The 11,921-nt window shown below is 40.9% G+C and overlaps 1 protein-coding gene and 2 non-coding genes across 4 annotated transcripts; all 3 read right to left on the bottom strand.

Moving 5' to 3' along the window:
• Window positions 1-7,874: 7,874 nt before the first annotated feature.
• On the bottom strand, window positions 7,875-10,298 carry LOC113981146 (cytochrome c oxidase subunit 7C, mitochondrial). Of its 2 annotated transcripts, XM_027708379.1 has the most exons (3): window positions 10,086-10,252; window positions 8,988-9,133; window positions 7,875-7,964 (listed from the first exon to the last, which is right to left on the bottom strand). In XM_027708379.1, exons 1-2 carry the CDS (start codon window positions 10,158-10,160, stop codon window positions 9,017-9,019), a joined length of 192 nt encoding a protein of 63 aa, XP_027564180.1. In that variant the 5' UTR covers window positions 10,161-10,252; the 3' UTR covers window positions 7,875-7,964; window positions 8,988-9,016. The 2 variants fall into 2 exon arrangements, with proteins under 2 accessions (XP_027564180.1, XP_027564179.1); XM_027708378.1 differs by lacking the exon at window positions 7,875-7,964 and having other exon boundaries at window positions 9,011-9,133; window positions 10,086-10,298.
• On the bottom strand, window positions 8,631-8,690 carry LOC113981150. The gene has a single exon (XR_003538332.1). It is a non-coding gene; the product is annotated as a small nucleolar RNA Z39 (small nucleolar RNA).
• Window positions 9,843-9,905, bottom strand: LOC113981149. Its single transcript, XR_003538331.1, has one exon. It is a non-coding gene; the product is annotated as a small nucleolar RNA Z39 (small nucleolar RNA).
• Window positions 10,299-11,921: the final 1,623 nt, after the last annotated feature.

Below are 11,921 nucleotides of genomic sequence, written 5' to 3'. Positions count from 1 at the left end.
AATTCTGTAAATTCTTGTTACCTTCATACACAAACATAAAAAAGGAAGAAAATTAGTAACTAGGAAAAGATGAATCAGATAAGGATAAACAAAGGTGAGACAAAAAGGTGGCATGATTTTTTTCAGACAAGTTTGGGGTTTTTTACCACACCTACAGAAGTTCTGCAGTCTATTTGATATTCAAAAGAATTTCCTATTTGGATGGACTTTGAGTATATCCAGTTACTATTTTATAGCTTCCCTGGCAAAACAAAATCCACAGCACCTTTTGCTAGGATTTGTCCATTTTTTCTTAAAAATATGTCTGTATTCTAAGTAATGCAAAGATCTTCTACCTGAAAGATAGAATAAGGAAACCCCAAACTTTTCAGGTCACTTAACTACTTCAGTTCTAAATATCTGCTTTATGTCACATTCGCACTGTTATCCTTCCTAGTTTAAAACCACATTTGTTTAAAAATATTACAGTACCACAGAGCTTTGGCTCTTTTTTTGAGGTTTTGAGTGCTTTCTAAATTTACAACCTTTTCATAAAGACAAAAAGAAACTGAATGTGACAGATTATGAAGCAGAGGGAAGGAACAGTGAATTTTTGATATCCTGCAAGAGTAATAGACATTATGAAGCCAGATGGTGCATTGCTTTCTAAATTACTTTTGTGTTTTTCAAAAACGCTGGAAAATTTTGAAGTATTAGCAGCTCAATGGGGTTGTCAAATAGATAGTTCATTATCAGCACTGAACAGGACCAATATTGAAGTTTCATAGGATATTTACAACTAGAAATGGAGGAGCTGTGGTTTCCAGAATGGTTAGTGGAATAATACAAAATGTTGAGAAGGAAAATGTCTGGGATTAAGGGTAAGTTAACAACACTTTCTTTTTTTAGTATACTGGCTGAATTTTTTCTGAATTATTTTCAGTTCAAAGGCTTTTCATCTGTGGGAGAATGACCTCCCAAGCTTCCTTTCATGGTATGTGTTTTGGTGCTAAAACCACGAGATTGCTCTCTGATCCCCAGGCAGTGCCTGGGCGTAGTTTGCAGCTGCACAGTTCAAATCACTGAGGTGGTGAGGAGAAATGTCCAGGAGAATTTAGGTCCCAGTTTTTCTCTCATTGTTTTTTCATCTGGCAGGTGGACAAACTCCCTTAGGTGGGCAGTTTTTCTTAACTGTGGTTTGTTGCAGACGTGAGACATTTTAACCTTCACTTAGTACCCCTCACCCAGTAGCACCTTCCACTATTTCGTCTTCAGCAAGGTAGTTCAAACTTATTTTTTTCTATTTTGTCCATAGACTTCCCTTGGATTGTCTTCCATTTCTGTTTGGTCACTAATTTTTCAAAAGTTATTGATTTCTAAGGGAGGCCCAAGGTTTCATTTAGCAACCTCATCTGACAAGTGCTAGGGGGGCTTAAGAAATTACTGTTTTCAGTCCCTGATGACATATTGTCGTTTTCCTTTCCTATAATTTTAGAATAACTTTTTAGAGTATTTATCAAAAGCAGGACCTGTGGTTATTTTCTCTCCTCTACAACCTGATTTAGTGGCTGCTGGAGTGGTACCTAAATTTATTTGGAGAAAGAAGTAGTATGTGGTCACTTTGCACCCAGGAGAGCTTTTGTGTAGAATACTGAGAGACCTAGATTCAGTGTCAGGTGATCTGTGGTGGCTTCCCAAAGGTGTGCTTTAATTCACGGTTTCAGGAACACTGATGAGGGTGTGCTCTCAGTGTCATCCACCAAGCTATTCCACTTTTCAAGGATTGTTTCTTGCATAGGAGGGATGGTCAGGGCATTTTACTAGAAAACAAGGGACCTGAATTTGTGTTCTAATAAATAAAAATAAAAATTGCATACAGCTGTATTTAAACACCCACTGGAGCAAGTGCTAAAAATTGAGTCTTCAGGAAATTAGGTTGACTATCAATTTATAATGTAATGAAATGAAAAGTGAACCAGTCAGCGGTACCCAACACCCCATAAAAACAAGAGTATCTGAGTCCTATCCTTTTGCTTTGTACTGATGTTCTGCTTGGCTTTCCGGGCTTTTCACTTCCCATTCTTGGGGTTGCCTACCCAGCAAACCTCAGGAAAATCAACTTGAATTAACTTCTTGAAAAGCAACCTATCCAAGGCACTACTAGCTAAGCTTCTGCTGACCTACTTAGGATTAGAGTAGCTGGCAAAATTGTTTTACAGAGCTTGATTTCAGAGGTAAACTCCAATTGAACTGCTACAGCATTGCTGCAACTTCAAAGCAGCATCAAACTCAGAATTAAATAAAATTTCAGTGACTTTGAAGTCACACCTCCAGCAAGTTAACTGTCCTGCAGACATGCTGTCAGTGCCCACACCCTCTGTTTAGGTTATGTACTCGGCAGAGGCACTTCAACTGGGCCTAACAAGGTAAATTATGCAGTAACTATTATCTTTTTTTTGCAGAATACCTCTCCCTGTGTGCTGCCACTTCAGAATACGATCAAAAAGACCTTATTTTGGGGTAGCAAGCCTTCCCCCACCCCTCCAAAAAACCCCCCATCCCCTCCACACACAGCTTTGTAAAGCCAGCACCAAAATACTTCTGACGAAGCTACAAAAAGGAAGTTATAGCTCCAGACAGCAGGTTGAGATAATAGTTAACTTAGATCCTGCTGTTTGGCAGAAAACAAGTCTCTGCAGTATTGGATTCAGAGGGCAGCATCATGTCTGGAAAAACAAACGTGAAGGAGAAGCAGTGATGCTTCGGGCTGTCAGAGAAAACCCTGCCAGATGAGGAATTAGAGATATGGATCTTCTTTAGGGAGGTTACATCTTCCTCAGCTTTTACTTCAAATTACATGGAAGGCTCAGGAACACATGCAGAAAGAATTGCTCATTTATATTAATGGACCATATATTTATGTTGATTCCCTCCCCCCCAATAGCCCATCCTGCCACTGTTTCAGGCAACAGCTTTGGTTAACTGCGCAGCCCCAGATCTTATCTATCCCGCTTATTACCGTTAAATATCCATGCTGACTGGTGGCTAGCAGGTTTTCCCTTCTCTGAGGAAGAGATCTTTCTCCTCATCTTTACAAAACCTCATTTAGTCCAGAATTATGAAGTCGTGGTTTTGTGGTTTTTTTTCACCCTTACATTTAGTCTAAAGAACCCTCAAGAATTTTGAATTTAAAAAAAAAATTAGAAAAAGAACCCAAACCTCAGACCACACTCTTCCCTCTCATTTCTGTCCTTCTACCACCTGTCATAATTGTTATATACATGATTTTTACAAGCGTTTTTTTCACCAACAAGGTACGTTTTCAAGGATACATTTTGTTGCTGGCTCTGGCTTAGCTGGGTTCTCAGCAACACTATTTATACACTGTCATTTTTCAAAGAGCTGCATGCTCTACATAGCTAATGGAAAAAGGTAGCACAACCACAGGAAAAGAACTTAATATTATTCATGGAATACCAAAAAGGAAAATGGAACAGTGGATCACATTAATTCCAGCAAATACTATTATTTTAAACTCGTTTAAATGCAAGTCAAACTTACTGAGTATATCATGTTAGAAAGCAACTAACATTTATCTTCTCACTGCAATCAGAGCAAACAGAAGCTCGCTGGGGAGCTGGTCAGGGGAGGGGAAGTTCTACCTTTATGTTTTACTTAATTGAAACAGTGGTTAATTGCACCAGTCCCCATCTGTTCAGGGGGTCTCACTGTCACTGTCCTTTCACTTGGATCTGCCACAAACCAGCCAATGCTACTCCAAAGTCTGTTTTTCCAGTACCACATAACCCAAACTTACACCATTCTTCCTGTTTTTCAACCTATGTCTTTTTGTGATAATTGAAGATGTAATTAAAATACCGGTAACAAACTAATGTGTTATTGGATTCCTGTGACGCACATTCCAATTTCCAGTTAAGCAATCCAGAGACTTAATCTGTTTTGCCCCCAATACACATATTTTCATATATTAAAACAATAATTACAAATAACTTCTTATGGCTGTTTAATAAACTCCACTGAGGTGAGAACAGGTAGGAATATTTTTATAGCACTGGACAGCCAGAGTCTATATATAACTTTATATAACTTCATTTTTTTGATCATGAAGTTGAGAACAATCAATTACTATTTCGTGGAGGTAGCAAATATTTCTCTTCCTTTCTTTCTCCTTAATAATTCTATTTAATTTTTTGAAAAATGCCCACTGATGTTACTACACCAAGGCAATGAAGTGCAATGTGTACATGACCCTTACCTTTAAATAATAAAAATAGCTTGAATGTGTTAACCTGTGCAATGCTGTCCATCATCATCATGGCCAGGCTTCGCGAATGAAGATTTGGGAAGGGCTCTACCCACGTTTGTTACAAGTGCGCTGGTGGCTAAAAAGGCCAATACGAGACAGGCACGTCTGGTTACAAAAGGCACAGCAGAAAGACTCCTTAGATGGTATATTCTGCAAGGCACGATTCTTTCTGCGTTGTCTTTTCTCCTCAAGAGTGATCCTGCGTGCCTTCTCAAAAGCATCAGCAGCGTTACAGATAGTGTGTCTCCAGACCTCCTGAATGGAGGCCAGAGTAGACCAGTTATGTTGATCAATATGGCCAAGGCTGAGATGTTGTTTCAGGGAGTCCTTGTATCTTCTCTTTGGGGCTCATCTCTTGCAGCAGCCAGTGGCAAGTTCACCATAAAGCAGGATCTTAGGGAGGCGGTGATCCTTCATCCTTGAGACGTGCCCTGCCCAGCACAGCTGTGTTCTCAGCAACATGGCCTCAATACTTGTGATTGCTGCCTGTTCAAGAACAGATGTATTGGTCACATAATCTGACCACTGAATGTTTAGGATTGTACGGAGACAGCGTTGATGGAAGTGTTCTAAGAGTCACAGGTGGTGGCGGTAGATGACCCATGATTCACATCCGTATAAGAGAGTAGACAGCATAATGGTTCTGTAAACACTGATCTTGGTACTTTTCTCCAAGTGTTTATTTTGCCAAACTCTTTTATGAAGAGTTTCCGAAGGCACTACATGCCTTTGCTAACCTGTTGTCTATCTCTCCGTCAATCTTACCATCCGAGGAAATTAGGCTACCTAGGTAATTGAACTGCTGGACTGATCTGAGCTCTGATTCGCCAATGGTGATGTGGGGATGATGGAAGACTTCCTGGGGTGCAGGTTGATAGAGAACTTCTGTCTTCTTTAAGCTGACTTCCAGCCCAAAGAGCACAGCAGCATCTGCAAAGCAGGATGTTAAATGCTGCAGAGCTGCTTCTGTGTGGGCAACAAGGGCGGCGTCATCAGCATAAAGCAGCTCCTGGACAAGATGGTTTAAGGTCTTGGTGTGGGCCTTCAGTCGCCTTAGGTTGAAAAGGCTTCCATCAGTACGGTATCGAATGTAGATACCGTCCTGATCATCGAGGTCTGCCATGGCCCTTTGAAGCAATGCTGTCCAAGCTCTCATCTACAGCTTATGTTCAATAAGAATGGGTGCTAATTTGATTGTCATGACAACCAAAATCTCTAGTTTCATATTTTCTTCCTCCAGCCCAATTTGCTTATAAACCTCTAATTTTGTTTCATGTTCCTATGTCAAACTCAAAACAGAAATAAAACAATCTCAGGTTTGCAAGAAACATGAAAGGAGTAGCTGGCAACTTACACTGGAAAATATTTTTAATTTTCACCCCACTGTTTAATTAGCAGCAACAAGATTTTAAAACAATTTTCATAAGTAACTCATACTCTTATTGGAGTGGTTCACCACTTTTAAGCCACACTTGAGTGCGGTTCATCAAATCCAGTATCCAGTCTCCAATGTGGGTTAATACCAGACGCTTAAAGACACAACTGAACAAGACCTAAAATTTCTGTTCACTGTGGGGGAGTGGGAAATCAAATTCCCATTGTTTTCTGAAAATGGGATCTGAATAGGATACATTGAGCAGAAATTCCATGATCAGTTGATTTGAAAATAATATTTTTCATCACATTGAAATATTTACCCCATTCCATGTAACTGAACACAAGTCCTTCCAGAGCTGTCCCAGCGTACAACAGAAAGATCCCCAAACTAAAACCATTCAAAATATTAAAACATAGGAATACCTAATTCACATCTGCTCAGATTTAACTGACAAACTGCTTGAGAACTATACCTTACAGAAATAAAATGGTAAAGTATGAAGCTCTCTGGAAGAAAAGGTAAACAATTTTGAGTTTGTGCCAAAACAGAATTCATGAAGGGGAAAATTATAACAGGAAAACTGGGAAAACCTCAGGCACCATTAATGATTTTCCTTAAAAGTGGCATCTAGCAAGTAAAAAATACAATCATTCACGCAGATGTGTTACTTCCAAGAGGTCCTTTAACCACTGTCTTGTTTCCTTCACACAATTTTAATGACAGAGAAGCACCACTTACATATTGCTTTTTGGCTGTAACGTCAAACCTGCAAGGGTTTTATTTTTCTACCTGTTTTTTCAATTGATTTATCTCCTAGAAGTCAAGGTGCCCTGAAGGGAATCCAAAAGGCTATTTTAGAAATAAATATTTCATTGGGTACTCAGACTATTATACAGTTGAGTGTGATGGAACACACTTATGTTTTGCACAACTTAATTCTACAGCTGCTGGGTTTTAATGAATCTACCTATCCCACTTATTACCATTAATTATCAGTTTATCCTGCATACTTATAGTGATACTTCTGTCTCTACAATCACTCAGGGCTGGGTATTTCCATGTTAATATCTGTGGTGGGAATGTGTTTAGAGAAGTCCTTCCTAAATGAGAAAGTGAGGTAAGTAAAAAAATCTACCAGAGTTTTCTGGCTTGTCTGTTTAGCAATCAACAAACAAATAAAAGAGTAGGGGGACTTAAAACAATAAACCATAGAATGGGTTAAAGACCAACATAAATTTGAAGAACAGCAGTTAAATGAATGCACAGATAAATAACTAATATGGTTGAAGAGGAAGGTGCTCTAGACTGACACATGTTCCCAAAATCAAGTCTGGCTATAAGCAGTGATTTCATAAAGCCAGAGAGACAAATACAATCTGGAGTTGTGCTTCTGTGAAATTAAACACTGTTCAACATCTGATATGAATGACAGGAGCCACATCTCTCTCAATGGCAACCAGCATTTTCCACTCAAGCAACCAAAACAATGAATTTTAGATTTTGCTTTGTTGAACAGCAATGACATTACAGATAATCCAGTAGTAAAAAATGCCTTTGGGTAAAATGCAGACTGCCCCAGTTCGTAGCAACAGAAAGACAGACCAGAACAGACCTCTTAATGTGTTTCTGTTGCAAAGGGAAAGTTCTGAAATCCTAAGGGAACCAATTACTAAAGTTAGACAGAGAACTTCCAGACTTGATAATCGATGGGGCTCGAAAATTACTGAAAACTGCCTGAGCAACTCACATAGGGAAACAGTCTGGTTCTAAAGGGACTAATTACTGCTTAGGCAGCACAGTTTGCTGTGAATGGAGAATGTGGCTACTCATTTTGAAACTTCCGGTGGGCAGGTGTTCCATAAAAAAACACCAAACTATCAACTGCAGAGCTGCACAGATAAAAACCAGTAATATTGTTTAATCTGTACTCAAGAAATCCTGAATTACTGAGCATATTAGATTAAAAAGGTTACAAAATTGTACTGAAAGTTCTTTGTAAAGAAAATATTAATAGCAAACCACATATTTGCCCAGTTGCATTTCTGAAATGTGAATTTTTCTTACCCTCTGTTTCTGTACACAACAAAAATTACTGTTTAATGGCAATACACTCCAATTTGAAGGGGTTCTCAGAATACGCCAGCTATCAAAAGCACTTTAGCAGTTGCATAAAATACAGAGCCCAAGGCCTTCAGATTTAAGATTTTATTTAGACCCATCCAGCTTGTACTGCAGCTATCATTTTCCCAATGAAAGGTGATGGGTAGAAGACTTCCAACTCTGCAAGGAAAAGAAACGAACCAAATTTAGGAACTCCACATTACTATTATTATTACAAATACAAACAAAATTACAGGTTATTATTTGAATATAGAACAGTTATAAGCACATACTTTAAGTAGAATTTTTGATGGGCTTGGCTTCATCTACCACCTGGTTTTGCAGAGGCCTTGACTTACATGACACCATACAGTTCTAAATGCTGAAGATCAATAAAAGTCTGCTGATTTTTGTTTCTTCCTCAGTCCAGGGACTCAAAAACATCAAACTGGCAAAGGAATTACACAGATAATTTCAATTTATTCCAACTATGAGACGCCAGTGAGGATTGTTACTTCCTTCCAAGAACTACCTGGGTCATTCCAGTTTCTGAAAAACCTGTTTCTCAGATTACAAAATTGACAAGACCAAATATTTCTAAGGTGGAATGGGATTAGGACAAACTGAAGTAGCCTTTTAACTGCAAGTGACATGCTTGCACAGTCTGGGTCACGTCTGAGGCTTGCTTTGCTAGGACCATCAGCAAGCATCAATTAATTTCTGTTAATGACCCTTTTTCAAGTGGATTTTAGCCCAGAACTAGTCAGGAATGATGCAGCTGATACAATTGTTTGGATAGGGCTGAAGAAGCTTAAGAAATCTTGTTTTCTACTGCTCTTTATCTAGCACATCAGAAAGCATTTACAGCATCACAGTTTCTTATCCTGTTTGTCACATCACACATGCCAGTTACTCCCAGAGGTCATGTCAGGTGTACCTTTGTGTTTCCTCAAAGGTGAAAGCAGACATGGCTCTAGTTACAGGCAGAGGTGTGGCCTCTGGGGAGGCAAAGTTCACAAACCACTGAGTGCAGCAGCTCTGTGACACAAACTAAAACCTGTCCATTATTTGAGCCATTATGATGCAACTGCAGACCACAACTGTGAGCACGTGGACTGCAACAGGCTGAAAATTACAATGTTTTTTGATGAGGCCAGGCTCTTCAAATTCCACTGTGCTGTGAAAAGCAATAAAATCAGTTACCTAGTTAGTGCAGTTACAGTCTGTGCCCTTCATTTCTTCAGGAGCTGATGTCTGACAATGAGGAAAGGGGCAGCAAATCCACTTCCAAAGAACCCACACATGAGTGCCAGCAGCCGCCACTTGTTCTCCACAGAGAAAGGTAGGTTCTGGAGGAGAAAAGGGAGCTTTAGTTTTGCAATCCGTGCGTTTAATTGCTCTCTCATTGACTTGAAAACGGTGAGAAACTCAGAGCACTAACAGGTAGAGCCAAGCTGGTAAAATAAATATGTAATTTCAAAGTAGTTTCCTTTCCTTTCAAGGAAAGAAACACGGTGTTTGTGACGATAAATTACCAACTACTATGTGAAGGGTACCTACAGGGAAGCTGGAGATAGGCTCTTCATCAACCACTGTGGTGACAGGTCGAGAGGGAACAGTTTCAAACTGAAAGCAGGGGAACTGAGGCTGGATTTGTGGAAGAAATTCTTCCCGTAAGGGTGCTGAGGCCCTGGTACAGTTTGCCCAGAGAAGCTGGGACTGCCCCATCCCTGGAAGCGTCCAAGGCCAGGTTGGACGGGGTTTGGAGCAACCTGGGCTAGCAGAAGGTGTCCTTGCCCGTGGTAGGGGGTTGGAATTGCAAACCTTAACACCCTCTGGATGTGACCTCTGGAGGTCACTTTGTCGCCTCTATCTGCAGCCCAAAGCGGAGCCACTTTGCTGCAGGTCTCACCCTGCCCAGAGGACACACATCCACAGCCTCCCCAGTGTCCCGGTATTTAATTATTTGCCCTGTGAAGGTTTTCCTCACTTCCACTAGATACACTTAAAATTAAGTTTTTAGACGCGGGGCTTTGAGACAACCCACCCAGTACAAGGTACATCAGAAAGCGTTTACAGTATCATTGTTGCTGCTCATACCGCAATGCTCATCATCTGTACCACCGCAGGGAAGGGCGCTGGGGGCCAACACCACAGGCTTTAGTCTGCTGTGGGTGTTAAGGCAGCACAGCGCCACCCCAAAGCCACACGACAGCAGGTGATCACAGGGCGGCCATCACAGACATCCCCGTCCCCCCCCACTCCCTACGACCCTGAGCGGGCCGAAACGCTCCTGCTCACCTTCCCAGGTCCCTCCTCATAGTGGCTGCGGCGGATGGCGGAGGTGGCGAAGCGGCGGACGCCGGCGGACAACATGATACAGACGCGACTCGTCGACACCTCGTCCGCCCTGCCCGACCTTCCAGAGCGCGGCGGCGCTGAGGGGGAGCCGGAAGAGGAAGTGGGGAGCGCCGGGGCATGACGGGAGTTGTAGTTCCGAGGGTGTCACATGGGGTCGGACCGCCGCCCGCGGTTGGTCGAGCCACGCGCGCGCACCGGTGGCGGGAGAGTCCCCGCCCTCACCCGCCGCCATTTTGTGGTGACTGAGGGGAGGCGGGGAAATGGCGGGAGGGGGCTGAGCCCTGAGGGGGCTGGACCGTGAGGGGCTTGTGACTTTAAACCACCTTTGTGCGGGGGACAGCCTCTAATGTAGAACTACCGGATCTCGATAAATGGACGAAAAATAGAATCACAGAATGTTTTGGGTTGGAATGAACCTTAAAGATCATCTCGTTCTAGCCCATGGGCAGGGACACCTTCCACTATGCCAGGGTGCTCACTTCCAGGGAGCCACAGCTTCTCTGGGCAACCTGTGCCCGGGCCTCACCACCCTCACAGCCAAGAATTTCTTTCTGCTACCCCATCTAATACTACTCTCTTTTGGTCTGAATTATTCCCCCTTATCCTGTCACTCCATGGTCTTTTAAAGAAGTCTCTCTCCATGACTGATGGATGCTGATGATTTATGTAGTCTCACTAACTTCAATGAATATATTGCAGACTACTTAAACTACACTTCAAAGAAACTTTGACAATATGAAGGTAAAAAAAAAAAAACCACCCTCAGCACCCTTCATGTTTGTCAAGGAATAATAAACACCCACAAAGTTATTTCCAAAATTGATGGTCTCCATCTGTATTTTTTACATGCAGTATTGAAAAAAAAAAAAAAGAAAAATCTGTTTTTTGCTTTATTTTTTGGGAATGAAGTTTTGTTGCTTCAGTAAATGAAATGGATGCTGCCACCTCAGTGTTGCAAGGAAACAAATTTTTTCATAGCCTTTCTGCATAGTTTTGTGCTAAGGGAGGATAGAAAACCAGGATCTTTATGCTCACCAACATAAGACATTTATAAAAGCAGACTGAAAGAACTTCAAGAAGTGTGGCTTAATTACATTGTATTTAGAAAGTCTGTTTTGGAAAACAGTCACTGCGAACAGTAAGGAATAATTATTACAGATTACATTGGAAGGCAAAGTCTATTAAAGCAGAAGACACAAAAGCAAGATTAAAGAGGAATTTTAAAAATATTTAAAGTGTATCAAATGAAATTATTCACATAAAGTGGAACTAAGTAAAAAGATAGGTTTAATTTCCAGGAATTATTTCCTTTATAAATTGCGAAACTGTAATATGAATGAATTTGCACTAGGTGAACTTGTGAAGTTTGTAATGCTGGCCTCTCCTTATGGAAGCAAAATCAGCACTTTATTCAGATATCTGCTTGTTCTGGCATTGTAGCATCTGCTAAAAAAGTCTTGTATAGATTTCAGTCTTCTTCAAAGAAAGAAGTTGCTCTACAGCTAAAGAAATTTGTGTGAACGCTCAAATCTGTTCTCCTTTAAAGCATAAACTAATACAAACTAAGAATGCTATCCAGGTGTGTGAGAAAGCTATGCATGAAGAGTTTAGAGTAACAGATTCAGCTGGCATTGCTTGGTTTTTGTCAGAGAAATGAAAGATAATATCTTCCAAAATGTTAGAAATATGAAGTACAGTAGTTATAATGAGGATAATCAGGTAGCAGGGCAGATTATTACTGGAGATGGTAAATGCTGCACTGGGTGCCTTTGTAAA

Source organism: Neopelma chrysocephalum, unplaced genomic scaffold (genome assembly GCF_003984885.1).
Source record: "Neopelma chrysocephalum unplaced genomic scaffold, ASM398488v2 Primary Assembly neopelma1_96177, whole genome shotgun sequence".
NCBI lineage: Eukaryota > Metazoa > Chordata > Aves > Passeriformes > Pipridae > Neopelma > Neopelma chrysocephalum.
This window is presented reverse-complemented; position numbering and strand designations above follow the sequence as displayed.

What these genes read in the sequence shown, in the direction of transcription:
- LOC113981146 (XM_027708378.1), bottom strand. Translation starts at nt 10,264, where the DNA reads ATGCCCCGGCGCTCCCCACTTCCTCTTCCGGCTCCCCCTCAGCGCCGC. An exon ending in ATGAGGAGGGACCTGGGAAG is followed by an intron (nt 9,134 to 10,085) that starts GTGAGCAGGAGC and finishes TTTCTCCTCCAG; the next exon opens with AACCTACCTTTCTCTGTGGA.